The sequence below is a fragment of the Eptesicus fuscus genome, chromosome 14, assembly GCF_027574615.1.
Source record: "Eptesicus fuscus isolate TK198812 chromosome 14, DD_ASM_mEF_20220401, whole genome shotgun sequence".
Lineage (NCBI taxonomy): Eukaryota > Metazoa > Chordata > Mammalia > Chiroptera > Vespertilionidae > Eptesicus > Eptesicus fuscus.
The window spans coordinates 31366832-31387007 of record NC_072486.1 but is presented as its reverse complement, the minus strand read 5'-3'; the positions used below and the strand labels follow the sequence as shown (position 1 = coordinate 31387007).

The window sequence follows — 20176 nt, the reverse complement described above, 5'->3', positions numbered from 1 at the left end:
TGTGAGACCCCGAGGTTACCCTTTATGGAAATCCTGCTAGTGTTTTTAGTCACTCTGGTGACTAAACTACACCAGCCAGGGCAAATCCCTTCATCTAACCACTGAACTACACCAGCCAGGGCAAATCCCTTCATCTAACCACTCTGGTGGTTAGTTGTACCAGCTCAAGCTGTTGCTTCATCCCCAGCACTACCTAGGTCCATTATATTAATTACTAGAGGCTCGGTGTACAAAATTTGCTCAGCCTGGCCTGCACCCTCTCCAATCCGGACCCCTCAGATGTACATCACAGTCATACACTTTACAAAGTGCTCCTCACCTGCCCCCACCCCATACCTCCAGTACCCACCTGGTACCATACATAGTTATTGTAATACTAGGAGGCCAGTGCGTGAAATCACATGGCCCCGCCCACCCATCCACTGCCCTGCCTTGACACCCGAACCTCTCCACACAGAGCTCCAGCGAGCCTGGCCCAGCCTCTGGCCTTCTCAAGCCCTGTCCTCAGTCCCTCGGGCTGGTCCCACCTCCTCCGGGGAGCGCTTCCACCCCGTCTCCAGAGCAACGCCTCCTGCAATCGGTGGTTACACATTAAGGCGTCCTGACCATTAGCATATTAGCTCTTTATTATTATTGACTATATTTTTATGCTGTATTTCACACTCCCGTGACTATTTTGTAACTACCAATTTGTACTACTAATCCCTTTATCTTTTCTTTGTTTTGTACTGTTTTGGTTTTTTTTTGTTGTTGTTGTTAATCCTCACCCAAAGACATTTTTTTTTATAGATTTTTAGAGAGTGGGGTGGGGGGAGAGAAACATCAATTGGTTGCCACCCACATGTGCCCGGACTGGGGATCTGATCACATGTGCCCCAACTAGGGCCGGGGATCAAACCTGCAACTCAGGTATGTGCCCTTGACTAGGAACCAAACCCAAGACCCTTTGGTGTGTGGGCTGATGGTCTAACCACTGAAGTACACCAGCCAGGGCAAATCCCTTCATCTTTTTTATCCAGTCCCTCAACAGGTTCTTTTTGCTGTTAATTTGTACAAATGTGGTAGGTGTGGATGCTATTTTATTATGATTTAATTTGTGTTTTTCTGGTTACATATTTTTATATGCTTATTTGGACATTTGTGGTTCCTCTTTGAAATTCCTGTTTGTCTTTCAGCAATTTTTCTGTGGGGTTTTTCTTTTTCTAGATGTACTTAATGTATGCCAGATCCTAATGATTTTTTGGTTGTGTTACAGATGATCTTGTCCAATTTAGTGGCCTGTCTTTTCTTTAGGTGTCATTTCAGTGTCAAAATTAATGTCCATTCTGGCCTAGATCAAGCTTCTATAGATTTGTTTTCTAATTGTTCCCAGGTTCTGTTTATTGATACCTGCACCAATACAGCACTGTCTTCGAACGTCCCAATATCTGATGGGTCAAGTCTCTTCATGAGTGTTCTTGGCACTTTGCTCTTCCATTATAAATTTAGAATCAACTTGCAGAGAATGGAAAGTTTTTGGAATTTTTATTGAGACTGCATTGAATCTGTGCATCAATTTCAGGGGAATTAACATCTTTACAATACTCCATCTTCCTATTGAAGAACATTGTATAGCTCTCTCCATTTTAGTTCCTCTTTAATCTTTCAATACTTTTATATTTTCCTTCCTAAAGGACTTGTATAACTTGACTAAGATTTAGTTCTAATTCTAATTGTGATGCTTTTGTAAATGAGAACTTTTAAAGCCTTTTTTATGAGCATTGTATAGAAATGCAAATAACTATATATTGATTTTATAACCACTAGCCTTCCTAACTTCCTACTGTTTTAAATCAAAATTTTTCATAGATTTTTGGGATATATATATATATATATATATATATAATCTGCAAATGATTTCTTTTCCAAGCTTCATGCTTTCTAACTTGCTAGGAATGTTATCATATATGAATATTCCATGTATGCTCTATCCACACTTACTGAGATTTTATATTCTTTTCCATAAATCTACTCATGTGATTACTTGTGTTCCTGGAATGAGCTCACTTTTTACATTAATTATTAACCTTTTTATGAGCATGCTAAACTATTTTAAGGATTTGGGGGATCTGTTAATGGATGAGCTTGGCCTGAAAATTAATTTCTGAAACCGTCCTTGTCTGTTTTTTATATTAAGGCTATGCTAGCCTATTAGAATGAACTGAGAAGTGTTTCCTCCTTTTTTATTTACTCTAGAATAGTTTAAAATCAGAATTATTTTGTTTTGTTTTGTTTTTTGCTTGACAGGACTTACCTATAAATTCATCTAGGCCTGGGATTTTCATTATTTCATTCTGGTTTTTATTATTGATAACTGATTAAATTTTCTTGATGGTGCATGCTTATTAGATATTTTTTCTCTTCCTGAATCAGTTTTGGTAAGATTTTTAGAAATTTATTTATTTTATGTAAGTTTCTATATGTAGTCCCATAAAATTTTCATAATGTTCAATTGTCTAATCTCTGAAGGCCCCATTTTTCATTTCTAATATTGTTGTTTTGTCTTTTTTACTACTTTTGTCGTAAGTTTATCTTTTTATATTTTATTAGTCTCAGTGGATCTTTTCAAAGAACCAATTTTTAGCATTGCTTTTCCTTTCTATTTTTAATTCTCTTAATTTTGTTCTTATGATTTTCTTCCTTCTACTTTCTTTAGATCTTAATTTTTTATAATTTTAAAAGAGGTTGGCAGAACCTGACTTTTCTGAATTTTATACAGTTTATTTTTGGAAACATTTAAGTATCAATATTATCTTACAACATTTTAAATTTATACTTATTAAATGAATTAGCAACATTAGTTTTCAAGATGCCTTTGTTAATCTTTTTTTAAAAATGATTTAAAAGTATAGTATATTCACATGCATTTTATCAGAAATCCCTAAATCAAAGAAATGTAACCCATTTAGGCACGCGGAATAAAAGATGCTACAGAAATCATCTTTGAGATGTCAAAAGACGAAAGAAAAGATTTCTACAGGACGATAGCATGGGGTCTGAACCGGCCTTTGTTTGCAGTTTATAGAAGAGTGCTTCGCATGTATGATGACAGAAACCATGTGGGAAAGTATGAAACTTGTAATGTTGCATTATTTCATGTTATTAGGAGAAATATTAAAGAACTGCTTTTAAAAAAAATGAATTATTATCATAGCCTTAATTGGAGGCAGCTATACTATGAATTATTAGGTTATGTTTCTCCAGGTCCATGTTCTGAATATGGTGAAACCTCATTATAACTAAGGACTCATTTGGAAATTAGAACCTATATTACCTTACATAAGTTTGATTTAAAACTTAGCTGACTTACTACCTCAAAGTCTGCTTTGTAGTAACATAAAAACTGTGATAGTGGTTAAAGATTTAGGAAGTATGAAGAGAACTCTATAAATTCATTGGTAACATTTTTTTCCTATTCATTTTTATAGTATAGCATTTCCTAGTTCAGTGACTTTTTTTTAAGTAAATTTTTGGATACTATGCATGGGTTTCTGTTATAGGTAACATGGGAAGGCATCATATTTTCAATTCAATGATTTATATGGTGTTTTGACATGTTTTTTGTTTCTCTTTGGGAATTTTAGGTGGTGATAGTATGGCTTATCAGATACTTTTTTGTTTTTTTTAATCCTCATCTGAGAATACATTTATTGATATGAGAGAGAGAGAGAGAGAAGGGAGAGAGAGAGAAACAACCATCGGTTGCCTACCATATACTCCCTGACCTAGGATTGAAACCCCAACCTAAGCATGTGCTCTGACCAGGAATCAAACCTGCAACCTTTTTTATGTATGGGACGGCATTCCAACCTACTGAACCACCTGGCCGTGGCTGAATTCTGTTTTTTAGAAGAATATATATTGCATTGACTGTATTGCATACTTGCCCACTAAAAAAAAAAAAAAGAGCCTTTCATTGGAGCTAGAGTATGTCAGTGCACATGTATGGGTAGAGGAAATGAAGATATTTTTAGTGCCTTGTGAGAATTTACCATAGATTTCCTTCCTAGCTCTGGTTTACAGTGTCATCAATAAGTATTTCAGAATAGCTATGATAATAGAGTGCCTGAACCGAATTTTTTTTAAACATATTTTTACTGATTTCAGAGAGGAAGGGAGAGGGAGATAGAAAGATCAATAGTGAGAATCATTGATGGGCTGTCTCCTGCACGCCCCCTACTGGGGATTGAGCCTGCAGCCTGGGCATGTGCCTTGACATAGGCTGACGCTCAACCACTGAGCCACACCAGCCAGGCATTAACCAAATTTTTAAAGGAAGAGTTTGGCAGCATAGAAGCAAATATATTTTAAATGTTGTATTTTCTAGAGAAAATTGTAAAGTGCTCACTTTTATTATAGCTAAAAGTATCTTGTTATTTTTTTAAAAGAACGTAGAAGTATTAATTTTTATTAATCTACCTTGAAAATATTATCTATTTTAACATTGGACTCCTTAAGTGAAATTCTGATTTTTATTAAGGCTTCTAGCATTCTTTGTTTTAATTGATCTTTTTTTAAAATTTCTTTAAATTTCTAGATATACACCTGAAGAAATTGAAAAGCTCAAGGAGTAAGTTTAAAATTTTTTATTCATTAATTCTGATAGTTGGGTTTTATTATTATTTTGTCTTGTGTTTTAAAAGTTATACTTTGAAATGTCAAGAGATTTTTGTAGACTGGTCTAATTTAATCCTGCTGTTAAGCATGATTGACCATAAAAACTTATCAGATCTATACCTGCACAGAGTAGCCATGCCTATAAATTTAGTGTCCTCCTGACAAATGAAATGCATCCTTAGACCATTGTTAGGGGTTACAGAAGAGATCAGATGGCCATGCTTGGTGACCTGAAGTCTAAATCTGGGGAACTTATATACCAGGATCAAAACCAAGGTTGTGCTACATGCTTAGTTTAGAATATGACTTGGCAGTGTTTCACTTAATTTCTGGGCTATTTCACAGGAAATACAATTTTGCTTCATTGAGTTAGAGCCATAAAGTATGGATTAATGTATTATATATATATCATGAAAAAAATTGAAGGATGATCCTGTTTATAATACTTATGAAACTTTTTCAGATATCTGAGAAGAGCTTGTTAGGAGTATTCAAAAGGGAAAAATCTGGGAGATTATGTCAATAACCTGAGGGGAAATTTGGTCTTTTTTGAACACATATCCAAGTTACTTATTTCTTCTCTGACCCAGGAAAAAGGCAATTGCTGCCTGTTTTTTTTTTCACCCACAGACAACTGTGGACCCCAAAAAAAGGCCACACTTTCAAACTTTGGCTCTCAAAGTATTGCTGCCCACAACTTCCAAACCAGTCAAATGGGAAGAAGAAGAATGAAGAATAAATGATGAAATTAAAAGGGAGAAAACAGTTGAACCAAATGCTGATTGGCAGACTCTTGTTTTAGGCTCCGGATAAAGCATGGCAATGACTGGGCAACAATAGGGGCGGCGCTAGGAAGAAGTGCATCTTCCGTCAAAGATCGGTGCCGACTGATGAAGGATACTTGCAACACAGGTACTGTGAGTACCACTGATGGGTTTTTTCTTTGTTCTGTTTTACTTTTTGGTCACATTTGAGCTTCCTGGCCCTTCTGATACCACTTTCCCTTCTGTTCTGGAAAGAGATTTTTGTTCAGATTTTTGTTCAAATTTTATTTTCTAGTCTTCCTTTTTCTTCAGGCTTAATAGAGCCAACTAGTTCTTTATTGTTGTGCTTTTGTGTAAAAGTGGCATTGCTCACAGAGACACAACATTTCAGTTTCATAGGTTTTAAGTCAAGTGTGTTTCCATTTTGTAGCAATCCAAAACTGCTGCAGTTGGGAAAGTATTTTTAAGGATTACTAATACACACAGGGATTTTTAAGGCATATATACAGGAAGTAATTTTAATTTAAGCTCATCTAACTGTTGAACTTTGTTAATAACAGCTTATCAACATATGTTTATGGAAAACTTAGTTCTAACCAGGTCCCACCTTAGGAAGAAGCTGTGTTCCAATCGTTTGTATGTATTTGCTTGTTTTAAACTCAAACTAAATTTTTCCATAGAAAAAACTTGGTGTTTCAGTCCCTAGGCCAGATCACAAATACCTATTTAATCCTTACAGTATATACATGTGCAGATGGTATTGTTAAACCTAAATTTTGTGCCCAACAACACTATTTAGGCTCTGTCACTAAACTCTCGTTTAACCTATTTGAGCCTCAGTTTCCAGTAAAGTGAAGAGGCAGTGTTATAGTTTCCTTTTAGCCCTAGTGTTCTCTGAAGGATCCATAGTCTCTGACCAGTTCTTTTCTTTTTTTTTAATCCTCATCTGAGGACATGCTTAGAGAGAGATAAAGAGACAGACATCAATGTGAGAGAGAAACAGATTGGTTGCCTTCCATATGTGCCCGGACCAGGGATCGAACTGGTAACCTTTTAGTGCATAGAACAATGCTCAACCAACTGAGTTACTCTGGCCGGGCTAATTAGTCTTTTTTTTCTTTTTTAAATCTTTGTTGTTGAAAGTATTACCAGACTAATTAGTCTTTTAATAAGAAAAATAGTTCTCAAGTTAAGCTTGAGCTTCCAGTATATATATTTTCTTTCTTCACCCCCCACCCTGCTAAAGTGAAATCAGTAATGTTTCCTGCTAAATCACTCCACCAGCACTATTACCCGCAAGGTGATGAAGACATACCAGTAAACCCCACCAACTCATTCTCTGGTGAATGACAACTTAATGAATGAAGCAAGAATGGGAGATTTAGATTTAGGATGGACCCCAGAGGTTCATGTAAGATGCTGTGAGTACAGAACCCCCTTCGTTAGCATGATTTGGACAAAAACAGTGCCATTCCTGGATTGCCAGCCGGAGGGTTTGAGCTGCACATCATCTTTCCATGTTGCTACATATTGTTTCTGATCAGGAGTTCTCTCCGTTGTACCACACCATGAGACAGCAGTCTGGGTTTTCCCTTTCTTTCCTACCATAGGAGAGCAGGACATTGTCTTGAATCCATGGTATCCAGACTGTGCCAAACACATAATGGGCAATAAATATTTGTTGATTAAACAAATCCTGGAAGCAAGCACGTAGACTTTTTAAATTTTTCCAGAAGTCTTTACCTACTAGTAACAAAATGGAAACAAGTCTTTTCCTCTCTGTTTTTCTACTCAAGCTCCTTAAGAAAAGACCACATTACATGTTAATAGTGGATTTATGAGTTCAGAAAAACCTGTAATAAAAATATGCATGAATACCAGTCTCAGACTTGTATTTCATCACAGTAGTGGGGATAGTGGGGAAAGGAGACTGTCTAAACCTATTTTTATTTTTACTAAAATGGGTGGGAGGCCATACATGTTATTTCACTTGCCCTCACCATTCATTCCTATTGAGCCTATGTACTTCTGCAGAGCAGGGAAGCTTAGGTGAGCCTAAGATAGAGTATGAGTTTCTGTGTCCATCAAGCCATCAGTGAAGCTCCTCCCATTTATGACCAAGTATAACTGGAGAGTACATCATTCTTTCTAGTTACGCTTTGAATAGTTTTTCTTAAATAGTCACTGTGTGCTTTGTATTTGTATTCTGTAGTATTTTCTTTAGTACTAAGAACCTGACTGGTTTAGTAAAATGCAACTTAGTAGGTATTATATGCAGTTTCACACCTGAGGGTTATTCAGAAATACTTGTAGTATTACTGCCTACTCCCATCAGTCCTTACAAATACAGGGCTAAGTCAGATCTGCAAAAAAAGAGAGAGAAGGTAGCAGTAGCATTCTGGATGATTTCCTTTTTTTCAGGGAAGTGGACCGAAGAAGAAGAAAAGAGACTTGCAGAGGTGGTTCATGAATTGACCAGCACTGAGCCAGGTGACATCGTCACACAGGGTGTGTCTTGGGCAGCTGTGGCAGAACGAGTGGGTACCCGCTCAGAAAAGCAGTGTCGTTCTAAATGGCTCAACTACCTGAACTGGAAGCAGAGTGGAGGTACTGAGTGGACCAAGGAAGATGAAATCAATCTCATCCTCAGGTTTGTATCCTAAATCTTTTAATGACAAAAGCTTCTTAATTGCTGCCGGTGCCTTGATTTTCCTCTTTTGGTTTGCCTAAATGCCTAATGTCTGAAAAGCATCCTTCCCATATTCCATATTGAGCTCTTTTTATTTTTGTTTGTTCCTTTTTAGTGATGTTAGTGCTTATGCAAAGTACCAGATTGAAGGCGTGGAGACTGAAGTTCTCTATATCCACAGAACAGTGTGGCACAGGCAACGGCAGTGCAGCTTTTCCACTGTCCCACCAGTGTGCCCCATTCCGGGCTAGGTGGCCATACTGCAGGTGAGAGGGCTATTCAGTCTCCATGCCCTCTATCTTTGGCTACTGTGCTAGGAATGCCAAGAAGGGGACCAAGTCTGCAGTTACCCCACACCTTCAAACTGGACCAGATCAGGCACTTGCGTTTCATACATACCAAAAAATAACTAAGGTAATAATCCTAAGCTTATTTTTTTAGTTAGTTGGTTTAACTATGAAGAGTCAGTGACTCAAATGGGCAAAAAAAACAGCAAGAAAATATTTGAGACACTGAAGTAATTAATAGAAGCTATTGTTGTGACTGTTCACTACTGAAAATCAAAATCAGCCTGACAGTTAAAGCTAGAAAACAAACCATCAAAACCCCAAGGTTAGTTGTTTTTAGGGAGGGTTGGGTTGTTGCTGGAGTCTTGTTTTTATCTTGTCATTTTTGTTTTGGGTTTTGTTTTTAATAGTTGTTTTTTTTTTTAACTAGTCTTTATCAATAGCTCATTTCTAAATACTTTTTAATTTTACAAATGGGAAAGCTCGGATCCCGGAAATAACTTCCTTTAACACGCTATAAAACATTGCAGAACACGATACAACTAAACCTGTTTTTACCCTATTCTGACCTTTAGCTACTCCCTTTCCTTCACAGTGCTTTATCTGGTTCATTTACAATTCTGCCCATTGGTTGTACCATTAACAAGTCTGTTGCTGGTAATATTTCATAGCTCTTACCTCTGGAAACAGCTCTGCACTCCTGGAATCCTATACTGTGCAACTTAACAATAGCATCTCAATGACATAACCTGCCATTCCTGTTATCACCGGTGTCATCATGAGAAGGGATATTATGGAGAAATAAACTAACATCTAACAGGTGCTTATTTTGTAACCTATAGGATAGCAGAACTGGATGTAGCTGATGAAAATGACATAAACTGGGATCTGTTAGCAGAGGGATGGAGCAGTGTCCGTTCACCACAGTGGCTTCGAAGTAAATGGTGGACCATCAAAAGGCAAATTGCAAACCATAAAGATGTTTCATTCCCTGGTAATGTATTTTTTGCTTAAGTCCCTTGTCTTAACCATATTTACTCCTCGGGAGTTAGAGGTTAGAAGTTCTTTGTCTCAGCTAAAAAGATATGAGTTACAGATTTTCACTTAAATCTCTGATGCCCTATTTCTTGGAAAACAAGAGTTGATGTTATTTGTACTTTCAAGGCACCTAAGATAAAAATATACATACTTACACACATCCTTGTTTTCACATAAACTATGAAGAGGAACTAAATTGTATATATTTTCATTATGTACAAAGATGAATTTCTGAAAACTGAAGTTTAATCGACTTCTATGAGTTGAATAATTTCATATATCTTAACTTTTGTTATGTAGAGAAATTCTGTGATAATTTATTTTGTACAACAATAGCTCTGTAAATTTTTAATATCATTTGTTATGTAAATCTAGAAATGTTACATTGGGGTTGCTTAAAAGTGAGGCATAGCATACTTTTCATTACCTGCTGTGCACTTAGGCACTAATAACTAAGTTGTAAAGTCTGTTTAATTTAGGTAATCAAATTTATTCCCCTTAATATAGTTCTCCAACATCTATTTTCCTAGAGGAAAATTAAACGCTGAGAAACTTTGGCTTGATGAAAATGTGGTTTTTTAAAACAATGAAATACCCTGTTACAAATGTATAAATCTGATAAGACCCCAGAACAGTGAATGAATACTAATGTCACATGAACCAAACCAGACTGCAGCACCACCTGGGAGGATTGATGTAGTTTATCATGACAAGAACTCAAGGTGGTTGTGTATTAGTTTGGAAACGATAAGCTGCTGTTCTTGCAGTGGCTAAAATATTCAAGTGCCCTTGAGTCCTTGGGGAAAGTACATTTTCATTTAAAAATAAAAAGAAGCTATTTAGCATTACCAATGTTTTTACTAAATAGTAAGAATTTTATGAAGAAACCCTAGGACACAGAAAATGTCCAATTTCCATGTTCCTCACAATGGCTATTTTTCAATGCATCTTAAATGGCAAGGACAATAAATATTATGTCATGAATTTTTTAAGTCTGTTGTGATGGAGAACGTTTCTAAATATTCCCAGACAGGCTGTAGTTTTAAAATATTTTTATTATTTTGGTAAGATTTCACATCAGCATACAATTATTTATTCCAAATACTTTCCCTCCTTACCCCCCACCTCCCTTGCTGCTTAGATGGTGGTCTGTCGGAGAATCAATGTTCTTTTTGTCTACCCATCTCCCTTCAGTCTTAATAAAAGGTCTTAAACAGTTACATGAGAATCAAAAAAACAACCCAACGCTTTTGGAGAACAAATCGGGATCTGGAGTTCCAAACAGTAATTCCAGTTCTAGTGTACAGCACGTTCAGATCAGAGTGGCCCGCTTGGAAGACAATACAGCTCTCTCCCCAAGCCCCATGGCAGCCTTGCAGATTCCTGTCCAGATCACCCATGTCTGTAAGTGTTTGGACCTCAAGACTCCTTGCTCTGTGACCTATATAATTTGGTTAATGGCTCTGATATCTTTCGATCTTCCAGAATGTTGAAATTTATCCAAGTTGAAGAATTAAAGGAGATCTAAGGCATTTTTTTTGTTAGCTGAATATTTGCACAAAAGATGAATATGATAGGAAGTGCTGATAACCATTTGGCCAGCCATTGTAGACAATATGAAATTATCTTTCTAGATGTTATAAAGAAATTGATTTATAGAAAACTACCTCATATAGTCAATTGAGCAAGGAAACAGAGACCATAAGGTGGCACATCGTTTGTAGTAATTCTCTGGAGGTCACAAATTAGGAATGGATTTGAGGTGGTATGTAAAAGAAAGGGATTTTGATGAGGTTGTAAAAGATTTTCTTCAGGGACTAAAGAGCCAGTTTCCTGTGGGAACTGTTGATTTAACGTCTTTTCCTTAGCCCCTGACATTTTTTTGTGCTTAATGAGATTATGAGAACCCCTAGCAATTGTAGGGAGGGAAAATACATTTCCTAAGACCTAATCCAAGTTTATCGGCTACCTTCTTCCCATTAGCATGACAATGAACATAAAATTCTCAGGACCATATTATTCTTAACTTACTTTTACATTACTTTTTTTCCCCTACATAATGCAACTTGACTATGGAAAGGTCATTGCCAAGAGTACACCAGTCACTGTGTGTCATTCTCAACCAGGGGTTTATTGGCATTTTGAGTGGGGCAGTTCTTTGTTGGCAGGACTCTCCTACACACTGCAGGATGGTCAGTGTCGCTTGACCTCACCCACAGAATGCAAGTAGTGCTTTCCAGTCTTTAGAGAGAAAAAAAACACCCTACAGATTTTCAAATGTACCTACAATCCTGTTTAAAAATCACTATGTAATTAACACTATATACCGTATTTTCCGGCATATAAGACGACTGGGCGTATAAGATTTTCCTGGGTTAAAAAGTCATCTTATACACCGGAAAATACGGTAGTCCAATATATCTAATCCATTATATCTCATCCCATCAATATACTCCAATATACTGTATTTTCTGGCGTATAAAATGACTTTTTAACCCAGGAAAATCTTATACGCCCAGTCTTATACGCTGGAAAGTACGGTATTTGTATAGGAAATGACTATCAAAGTTACCTTATAGACATTTAAATTAAGCATTCCTGTCTTATTCTTAAAGTTCTAATTTAAATTTGGTTATTTGCTTTAGTTTTCTATCACTGTAATAAAGAGTGAAGAATTTTTCTTGGGCACTGCTTGTTTTTATACTCAAGAATTGCAAAGCAACTGAAATTACTAGTCCACCATAAATACTAGAGCTACTGTTGGCTCTAAATTGATGGTGCATGGAGATTGTTACAATTTTTATTGACTATTGTGTTGGCAACAATTTTTTGGAAAATAGCAAGCATTTTACAAATGACTAGGAGCCCAGTGCACGAAATTCGTGCACGGGGGGTGGGGAGGGTCCCTCAGCCTGACCTGCACCATCTCCAATCTGGGAGCCCTCAGGAGATGTCCTACTGACAGCTTAGGCCTGCTCCCTGTGGTTCTCTGCTCTCTATGGACCTGCCTGCTTGGTGCCACTGCAGGCCCTGGTATCTGCTCTCTGTGGGGGCCCTGCGGGGGACTGCCTGCCCCTCGCTGCCACGGCCAGGGGCAAGCAGGGCCCTGCTGTCTGCTCGCTTGCTGTGGGAGACGTTCCCGCCCCGCCCCGCCCCCTGCGCGTGTAGGCCCGGAGTGGTCAGGGGTCCTTCCGACACCCCGGCTGCTCCCGGCCTACAGGCTCAGAGCGGCCTGGGTCCCGGGACGCCTGTCCCTGGGATGCAGGCTGCTTGGTGCCGGCGCGCACGCAAGCGGCCACCCTGCCCCCAGCCGCACTGTGCCTGCGAATGCAAATTAACCAGCCATCTTTGTTGGGTTAATCTGCATACTCCTGATTGGCTGGTGGGCATCACAGAGGTACAGTCAATTTGCATGTTTCTCTTTAATTAGTGTAGATACCTTAATATTCATTCACAGCATAGCTTAGCTTTGAGGCACATTTGTCTATAGTCAGTTTGCTTACCTTTGATTTAGGTCAGTGGTCGGCAAGCTCATTAGTCAACAGAGCCAAGTATCAACAGTACAACGATTGAAATTTCTTTTGAGAGCCAAATTTTTTAAACTTAAACTTCTTCTAACGCCACTTCTTCAAAATAGATTCGCCCAGGCCGTGGTATTTTGTGGAAGAGCCACACTCAAGGGGCCAAAGAGCCACATGTGGCTCGCGAGCCACAGTTTGCCGACCATGGATTTAGGTTATTTATCAGGAATCACTTCCAAATTATTCTAGGTATGATCTTAAGAATCCATCAAATAGTAAGAGAAATAACCCAAATGAAGTGTATTTCTTTCAAACTGAGAAGTGTTATAGTCAGAATATAATAAACTTACAATAAACACTACACATGAAGAGTCGATTCCAAATCATTTTGCAGATGGATTTACCTACAGGTGCAACTGAAAGCACCAGAAGAGACCCTTCTTCTAGTAGTTTTAGTTCTAGGTAACATTCAGCAGACAGATGAAGTCTGAGTCTCAGATGACACACCTCTAAAGAGATTATACTATCTGATCTCTAAAGTGCTGTTCAGTCTCCCAAACGTGGTTGTTCTGAAATAATGCTTATATTTATTTCATGTTTTTAATCCTCATGACTGTATGAGGTAGGCAGGACAGATAAAGACTCTGGACTTTAGTTTGAATTAAAGTAAGGTATTTGCCCAGGTTTACATTGCTAGGAGGTGATGCCACTAAAACTAAAACCTAGTATTTTGGGACTACCATTCTAGACATCTGTACTGCCTTCCGGAATGTCTAGGAAATTTTCTTTTTTACCACCTTCCTATTTCTTTACAAGTTAGCCTCAGTGTATTCCTCTTACTTCCTAACACTAGAAATAATTTACGACCCATACGAGAGGCTGGTAAATATTGTCTCTCTCACAGCTACTCAACTCTGCCATTGTAGTGCAAAAGCAACCATAGGAAAGAAACATGTGGCTGTGTTCCTGTAATACTTGATTTACAAAAACTGGTAGTGGGCTGGATTGGACTGTGGGGCAGTTTGCCAATCCCTGACCTATATACATGCTACATTCCAGAAAAATCCATTTCTTAGTATCTCAAAAGAAATTTAAATGAATTCAGGTTTCCAGGCAAATTATTCAGTATGAGATTGCTTTCATAAGTAAGTACACTAGTAAAATTTAAATTTACAAAGTATTTAATTGTTGTCCTTGCTTTTACCACAGCTTCAACAGACTCCCCTGCTGCTCCTGTTGACTCTGAAACAATAACACTAAACAGTGGGACACTACAAACGTTTGAGATCCTTCCAGTGAGTAATATTTCACAAAGTAGATATTAGCCATTTTTATGTATAAGGAAGATCAGCTGGTATCAGTTTTGGAAACGCTACATAGAAGCAAATGAAATATGAAAACATGACTGGCATTAAATGTATCTATGTCCATGGTTTTGAGGCCAGATATTTAGAAGACAACATAAATTAGCCTTCCACTTTTATAATGAATTTTAGTCTTTTTCTCCACTTGTATATAAACCAATAATATGTTCTTTTTATATATGAAAATGACAGTGCTAATGAATAGGGCACATGCATGCTGTAACTTTGTATTGAGTCATAAGTAAATTTATAACCAAAAGGTTCATATTAGTTATTTGAGAAAAGGCTTGTGGAATAAATTATTTAACAACATTCATTCAGTAAACATTGTACTAGCCATTGAGGATACAGAATTTAAGTCACAGTCCTAAATGGCATGGCCACATTGGAAAAGAATCTTGTAGTTTCTGAAAAGATTAAAAATACAGTTAAACCATGTGACCCAATTCTAATTTCAGGTATGCCTAAGAGAAATGTCTGAATAAAAACCTGTACATGAATGTTCATATTCATAATAACCAATAACAACCCAAATGTCCATCCATTGATAAAAGGGTAAATGGAATGTCCTAAAGCCTACAAACGGCTTGGCAGTAAAAGAGAACAAAGTATTTATATACATGCTACAATCAGAATGAACCTTGAAAACATATTAAGTTAAAGGAACTAGACAGAAAATACCATATAGTGTTTAACTACAATTTATTTGAACCTTCCAAAATAGGCAAACCTAATGACTGCTAATTTGAAAGAGTTTCTTTTTGGGGAAATGGAAATTTTATTTAAAAACTCCCATTTCTTGCCCAGCTGGTGTGGCTCAATTGGTTTGAGTGTTGACCTATGAACCAGGAGGTCACAGTTCGATTCCCCGGTCAGAGCACATGCCCTGGTTGCAGGCTTGATCCCAAGTAGAGGGCATGCAAAAGACGGCTGGTCAATGATTCTCATCATTGATGTTTCTCTCTCTCTCTCTCTCTCTCTCTCTCTCTCTCTCTCTCTCTCTCTCTCTCTCTCCCCCCTCCCCCCCTTTCCTTTTCTTTCTGAAATCAGTAAAAATATATTAAAAAAAAACAAAACTCCCACTTCTTGCCCTGCTTTCTAAATAGGGTAAAGCCAGAATTAGCTCAATTTTCATGAAGAAAATATAAAGTAGATTTTATTTAAATTATGTTAAGATTTATTTGCTGTGAACATAAGGACTATTAGTGCAAGAGTTTACTCTCCACAGCCAAATCTCACAAGGATTGACAACACAGCAAAAAGTTCTCTTTGAGAACAAACTTCTGTTAGTTTATTTAAGCCTAACCCAGTAGTCTACAAAATAGGGAAAGATCTTTTTTCATAGGTAGAAAACAGAACTTTTCTTTTTTGCTACCGTCCCCTCCCCCTGACTACATAAACAATGTATACTCATATATTTAGGGTATGTTTCAAGTTTTTACTCATCAAGTTAAAATCAAATATTTATAGTTCTGTTCTAATCCTATATAATAAAGAGCTAATATGCTAATGGTCGTGATGCCCTCATGCCGTAATGACCGATCAGCAGGAGGCTGTATGCGCAGCAGGCGCGGGTGGGCAGGGACTTGACACTGTGTCCCCTGCCGGTGGGGTGGGGCCTGCCAGGTCTGGGTCTCTTTCCTTTTAATGTGCACCAATTTTGTGCACCGGGCCACTAGTTTATTAATAAAGGATGATAATTGTGAGCATTGAATATATACATATATTAAATAAAGTACATGTATTAAAATATACATGTACATATAACAGCTCTCACTTCTATAGAGACAGAAGAAATTGAGTCCCCACTGGTATCGGGCACCATCGTAATCATTTCTGATCCTCACAACTCTTTCCATGAGCAGTATTTACTATCCTCATTAGGAGTAAGGACACCTGGATTCAATGAGTCTGTGCCCAGGAGAGCAGTTGTGGCTTAGGTCCACAAGACCCCATCAGTCTAAAGAACATGCAAATACTTTTCCTTTAGAGTGTTAGGATAAACTAAACTCAAATTATTACATAGAAGCTTATGGTCGTGAAAGGTGTAAGGGTATTGAATAGTTATGTTATACCTCTATAATCTCAAAAAAATAAATGTGTTGTCTGTTTACCAGATTTTCAAATAAGAATTTTCTTTTTCCTTTAGCAGAACACTGCTAATTGCTATGTCTGTACATTTCCTCTTAATATAAAAAATATTTGCTAAAATCATTCTGTGCAAAAAACCTGTTCAAGTAACACTGCTGCAGTGCCTTTTCAAAAATGTGAAGCTTTTGAAATTGGGAGAATGCTAGTTTTTATGTGCTACAGAGAAAGGATAACAAGGGAAACAGTGGCTCATGTTACCACATCTTGGTCCCATTAAACAAGTAAGAGCAGAGCATAGAAATACAGAAAGCAAAGAGCAGGATAAAGGCCTTGCCTCTCTCTTTTTAACTCTAGGCCAAGTAATGACTTAAGAGGGATACATAGTAAAGGACATTATAACCTTCATTTTATTACTTGTTTACACCTACACAATTGGTATGTACTTTTGTGGCTAGTGAATTAGTCCCCATTTGGGCTTAATGTGTACTAGGAAGTCTACTTACTTAACTCAGTAGTCTATGCATCTGTGTTGATGTTGTTTTTTCTTTTAGTCTTTCCATTTACAGCCCACTGGGACTCCAGGTACCTACCTGCTTCAGACAAGCTCAAGCCAAGGTCTTCCCCTCACTCTGACTAGTCCCACAGTAACCCTGACGGCTGCTGCGCCTGCTTCTCCTGAACAGATCATTGTTCATGCTTTATCTGTATGTTGCCTTACATAAATTCTTTGGGCTGTCTAATTTTTGTAGAGTAGATTGGCTGACAAGTGTCACCATGTTTTTCTAGTTTTTAATATTATGCTAGAACTCATATGCCTTCCATAACAAGCTCTCTGATGGGAGGGGGATTTATTTTGAGCTCGGTTCAAATATTTGAATACCTGTTAAAAGAGACTAAGATTAGTTTATATAAGAGCCCAAACTAATAGTCCATTTATTTAAACAATTCTCCCTATCACTGTTGTCCCAGGAGCAATGTTTTACATCTTCATTCTGCCTTTACTAGGGTAAATCCCTCACTCCCTGTGTATCTTTTCATGTGATGGATTTAGATTAGGGGAATAGGAATATTAGGTGAGCAAAGGCCCATGTGGGCAAAGAACAGGGTTTCTAGAATAATCGTGATAAGAACATTGCAGTTCCACAGGTGAGAAGTGGGGGGAACAGTAGCTCATATTAGCACCTATAAATGTCATTTGTTGCCTATAACTTGAATATGATAGGTACTTTTCATTTTGCCATTGATCTTTCTTTTTTAACATTTTATAGCCGGAGCATTTGTTGAACACAAGTGACAATGTCACAGTGCAGTGTCACACACCAAGAGTCATCATTCAGACAGTTGCCACAGAGGACATCACTTCTTCCATATCCCAAGCAGAACTGACAGTAGATAATGATATTCACTCATCAGATTTTCCTGAGCCTCCAGATGCCCTGGAAGCAGATACTTTCCCAGATGAAATTCATCAGCCTAAGGTGACTGTAGAGCCATCATTTAATGATGCTCGTGTATCCAAATTCAGTGACCAAAATAGCACAGAACTGATGAATAGTATTATGGTCAGAACAGAAGAAGACCTTAAACAAGAGGAAGAATCACGCTCTCATTTGGCCTGTACTTACGTTACTGAGGTAAGTTATACTTAAGTGAACAGCCTATGGGTTCTTGCCTTGAGCTTCAAACCTGCAGTTTGGAAAGAGCTTAGAAATAATTTATCAGGTGATATCCTGTGATACCGCTTTTCTTTAGACACAAAATAAAGTGCAAACCTGTACCTCTGACCGCACAAGTATCAGTCAACCAGCAGTGTTGCTCCGTCTTACCACTGTCCCACACTAAAAGCATTCCCTTGGAAACATTTGCTGGAACCCATGGAAGCATTTTCCTGAGGGTGATTAATGTAGATCTTTGTGGTTTAGCTTAGGAACCTCATGCCACAGAACAGCATTATTCTATAATCAGGGGACCTATAACTGAATTGGTTCTTTTGTCCATTTTAAGACCTTAACTTTCATTTCTTTCTATTTTAATTTTAAAACTAGAGGCCCAGTGCACTAATTCGTGCACCAGTGGGGTCCCTCAGCCTGGCCTTTGGGATTGGGCCGAAACCGGCTCTCCCAACATCCCCTGACCCGTGCACGATAGGGGTTGGGGAAGGACCACAGGAGGGCTCCAGGGCATGTCCATCCCATCCCACTCAGGCTTGATCAGCTGGACCCCAGCAGCAAGTTAACCTATGAGTTGGAGCGTCGGCCCCCTGGTGGTCAGTGCACATCATAGTGACTGGTCAACCGGTCGACCGACTGCCCCCTGGTGGTCAGTGCTCGTCATAGTGATCAGTTGAGTGCCCTTAGCATATCATTAACATATTACGCTTTGATTGGTTGAACAGACCACCAGACACTTAGCATATTAGGCTTTTATTATATAGGATGGGATACTTGAAAGTTAAGTCCTTTCAAACTTAAACATGTTTGGGATCTTAAGGAAAACTATTAAGAATCTGAGTCGGAATCTCATTTTTTAAAATTATTGTTTAGGATTTAGAGTCTCCTACTATAGAAGAACAAGTTGATCAAACAATTGATGATGAAACAATACTTATTGTTCCTTCACCACATGGCTTTATCCAGGCATCTGATGTTATAGATACGGAATCTGTCTTGCCGTTGACAACACTAACAGGTACTGTAATACATCTCCATCATGTGCCTGATAAGTCTTAAGGAGAAAAATCAGGCAGCTATTTAATTCAGTTGTTTTAGTCTTTCTTGATCCAACAATAAAGATTAGTCTTCTTGTTAAATTTTGCACTTTGGTAGAATACTTACTCTAGATTCTTGACATGGATTAGGAAATATATGTTATATACATTTAAGACTAATTTGAAATTTAACTCATTACAGATCCCATATTCCAACATCATCGAGAAGAATCAAATATCATTGGGTCATCTTTGGGCAGTCCTATTTCAGAAGATTCAAAGGATGTTGAAGATTTGGTAAACTGTCATTAGGTAATTCTTAGAAACAGGTAGTTCAGGCAAAGAAGCCACACTGTTAATTACAACATCCCCAAAGAAATAGGAGAAATCCCCAAGAGGCTTAACTTACCATTCCTCTGGCTTTTAAATACATACAGTGCGTAAGCCACGAATAGTGTTGCTGCTATGACTTTTTACCTCCTTTAAATACATCATCTGAGGTCTAGTCTTAGGGAAGTATAGTATGGGAGGTCTTAAATACATAGATCCCTGTGGTAAGTGCCATCTGTTAGCAGGGAATTACATTCACTTCAGCCACTGAGAAGAGTTTTGAATTACCAAAGTTTAACTACTGTGTTTTTAAAATGGTGTAATATTCATCTCTGATGATCAGATATGAATCTCTGTCTAGTCCCAAGTAAGCCTGTTTATATTTCATCAACATGGTCTGGAGTTACCAGTGACCTCCTTCAAAAAGATTATCATTAGCTTTTTGATAATCATACAAGACTGACCAGCATACAAGGACACAGACCTAGGAGGTGATTGTGCTGCAGTTTCCTTTGGTTTTACTGATTGCTGGCATTGGGAGCTGATTCAAGCTGGGTAGAGAAGAAAGCATTAAAAGATAAAAATATTCACTACAGGTTTTTTTTTATTATTACTTTAAAGGGACTATGGATAATGGTTGTGTCAAAACTCAGTTTTCACTTCTTCAGAACCCACTGTCATCAGTTTACAAAATTAGCACTTTGAAGTAAAATGAAATGGGAAGGAAGT

The 20176-nt window shown here is 37.8% G+C and overlaps 1 protein-coding gene across 2 annotated transcripts in view; it reads left to right on the top strand.

The window, feature by feature from the left end:
• DMTF1 (cyclin D binding myb like transcription factor 1) overlaps positions 1-20176 on the top strand; it is a 50016-nt gene that overhangs the window by 25512 nt on the left and 4328 nt on the right. The window contains exons 8-18 of one of the 2 annotated variants that reach the window (XM_054725911.1): positions 2949-3106; positions 4577-4609; positions 5459-5568; positions 7842-8070; positions 9239-9390; positions 10629-10838; positions 14165-14250; positions 16962-17114; positions 17679-18044; positions 18954-19098; positions 19320-19429. In XM_054725911.1, the coding sequence (XP_054581886.1) occupies positions 2949-3106; positions 4577-4609; positions 5459-5568; positions 7842-8070; positions 9239-9390; positions 10629-10838; positions 14165-14250; positions 16962-17114; positions 17679-18044; positions 18954-19098; positions 19320-19429 (1752 nt within the window). Of the gene's footprint in view, positions 1-2948; positions 3107-4576; positions 4610-5458; positions 5569-7841; positions 8071-9238; positions 9391-10628; positions 10839-14164; positions 14251-16961; positions 17115-17678; positions 18045-18953; positions 19099-19319; positions 20035-20176 lie in introns of those variants that run through there. The other variant, XM_008149490.3, reaches the window with a different exon arrangement.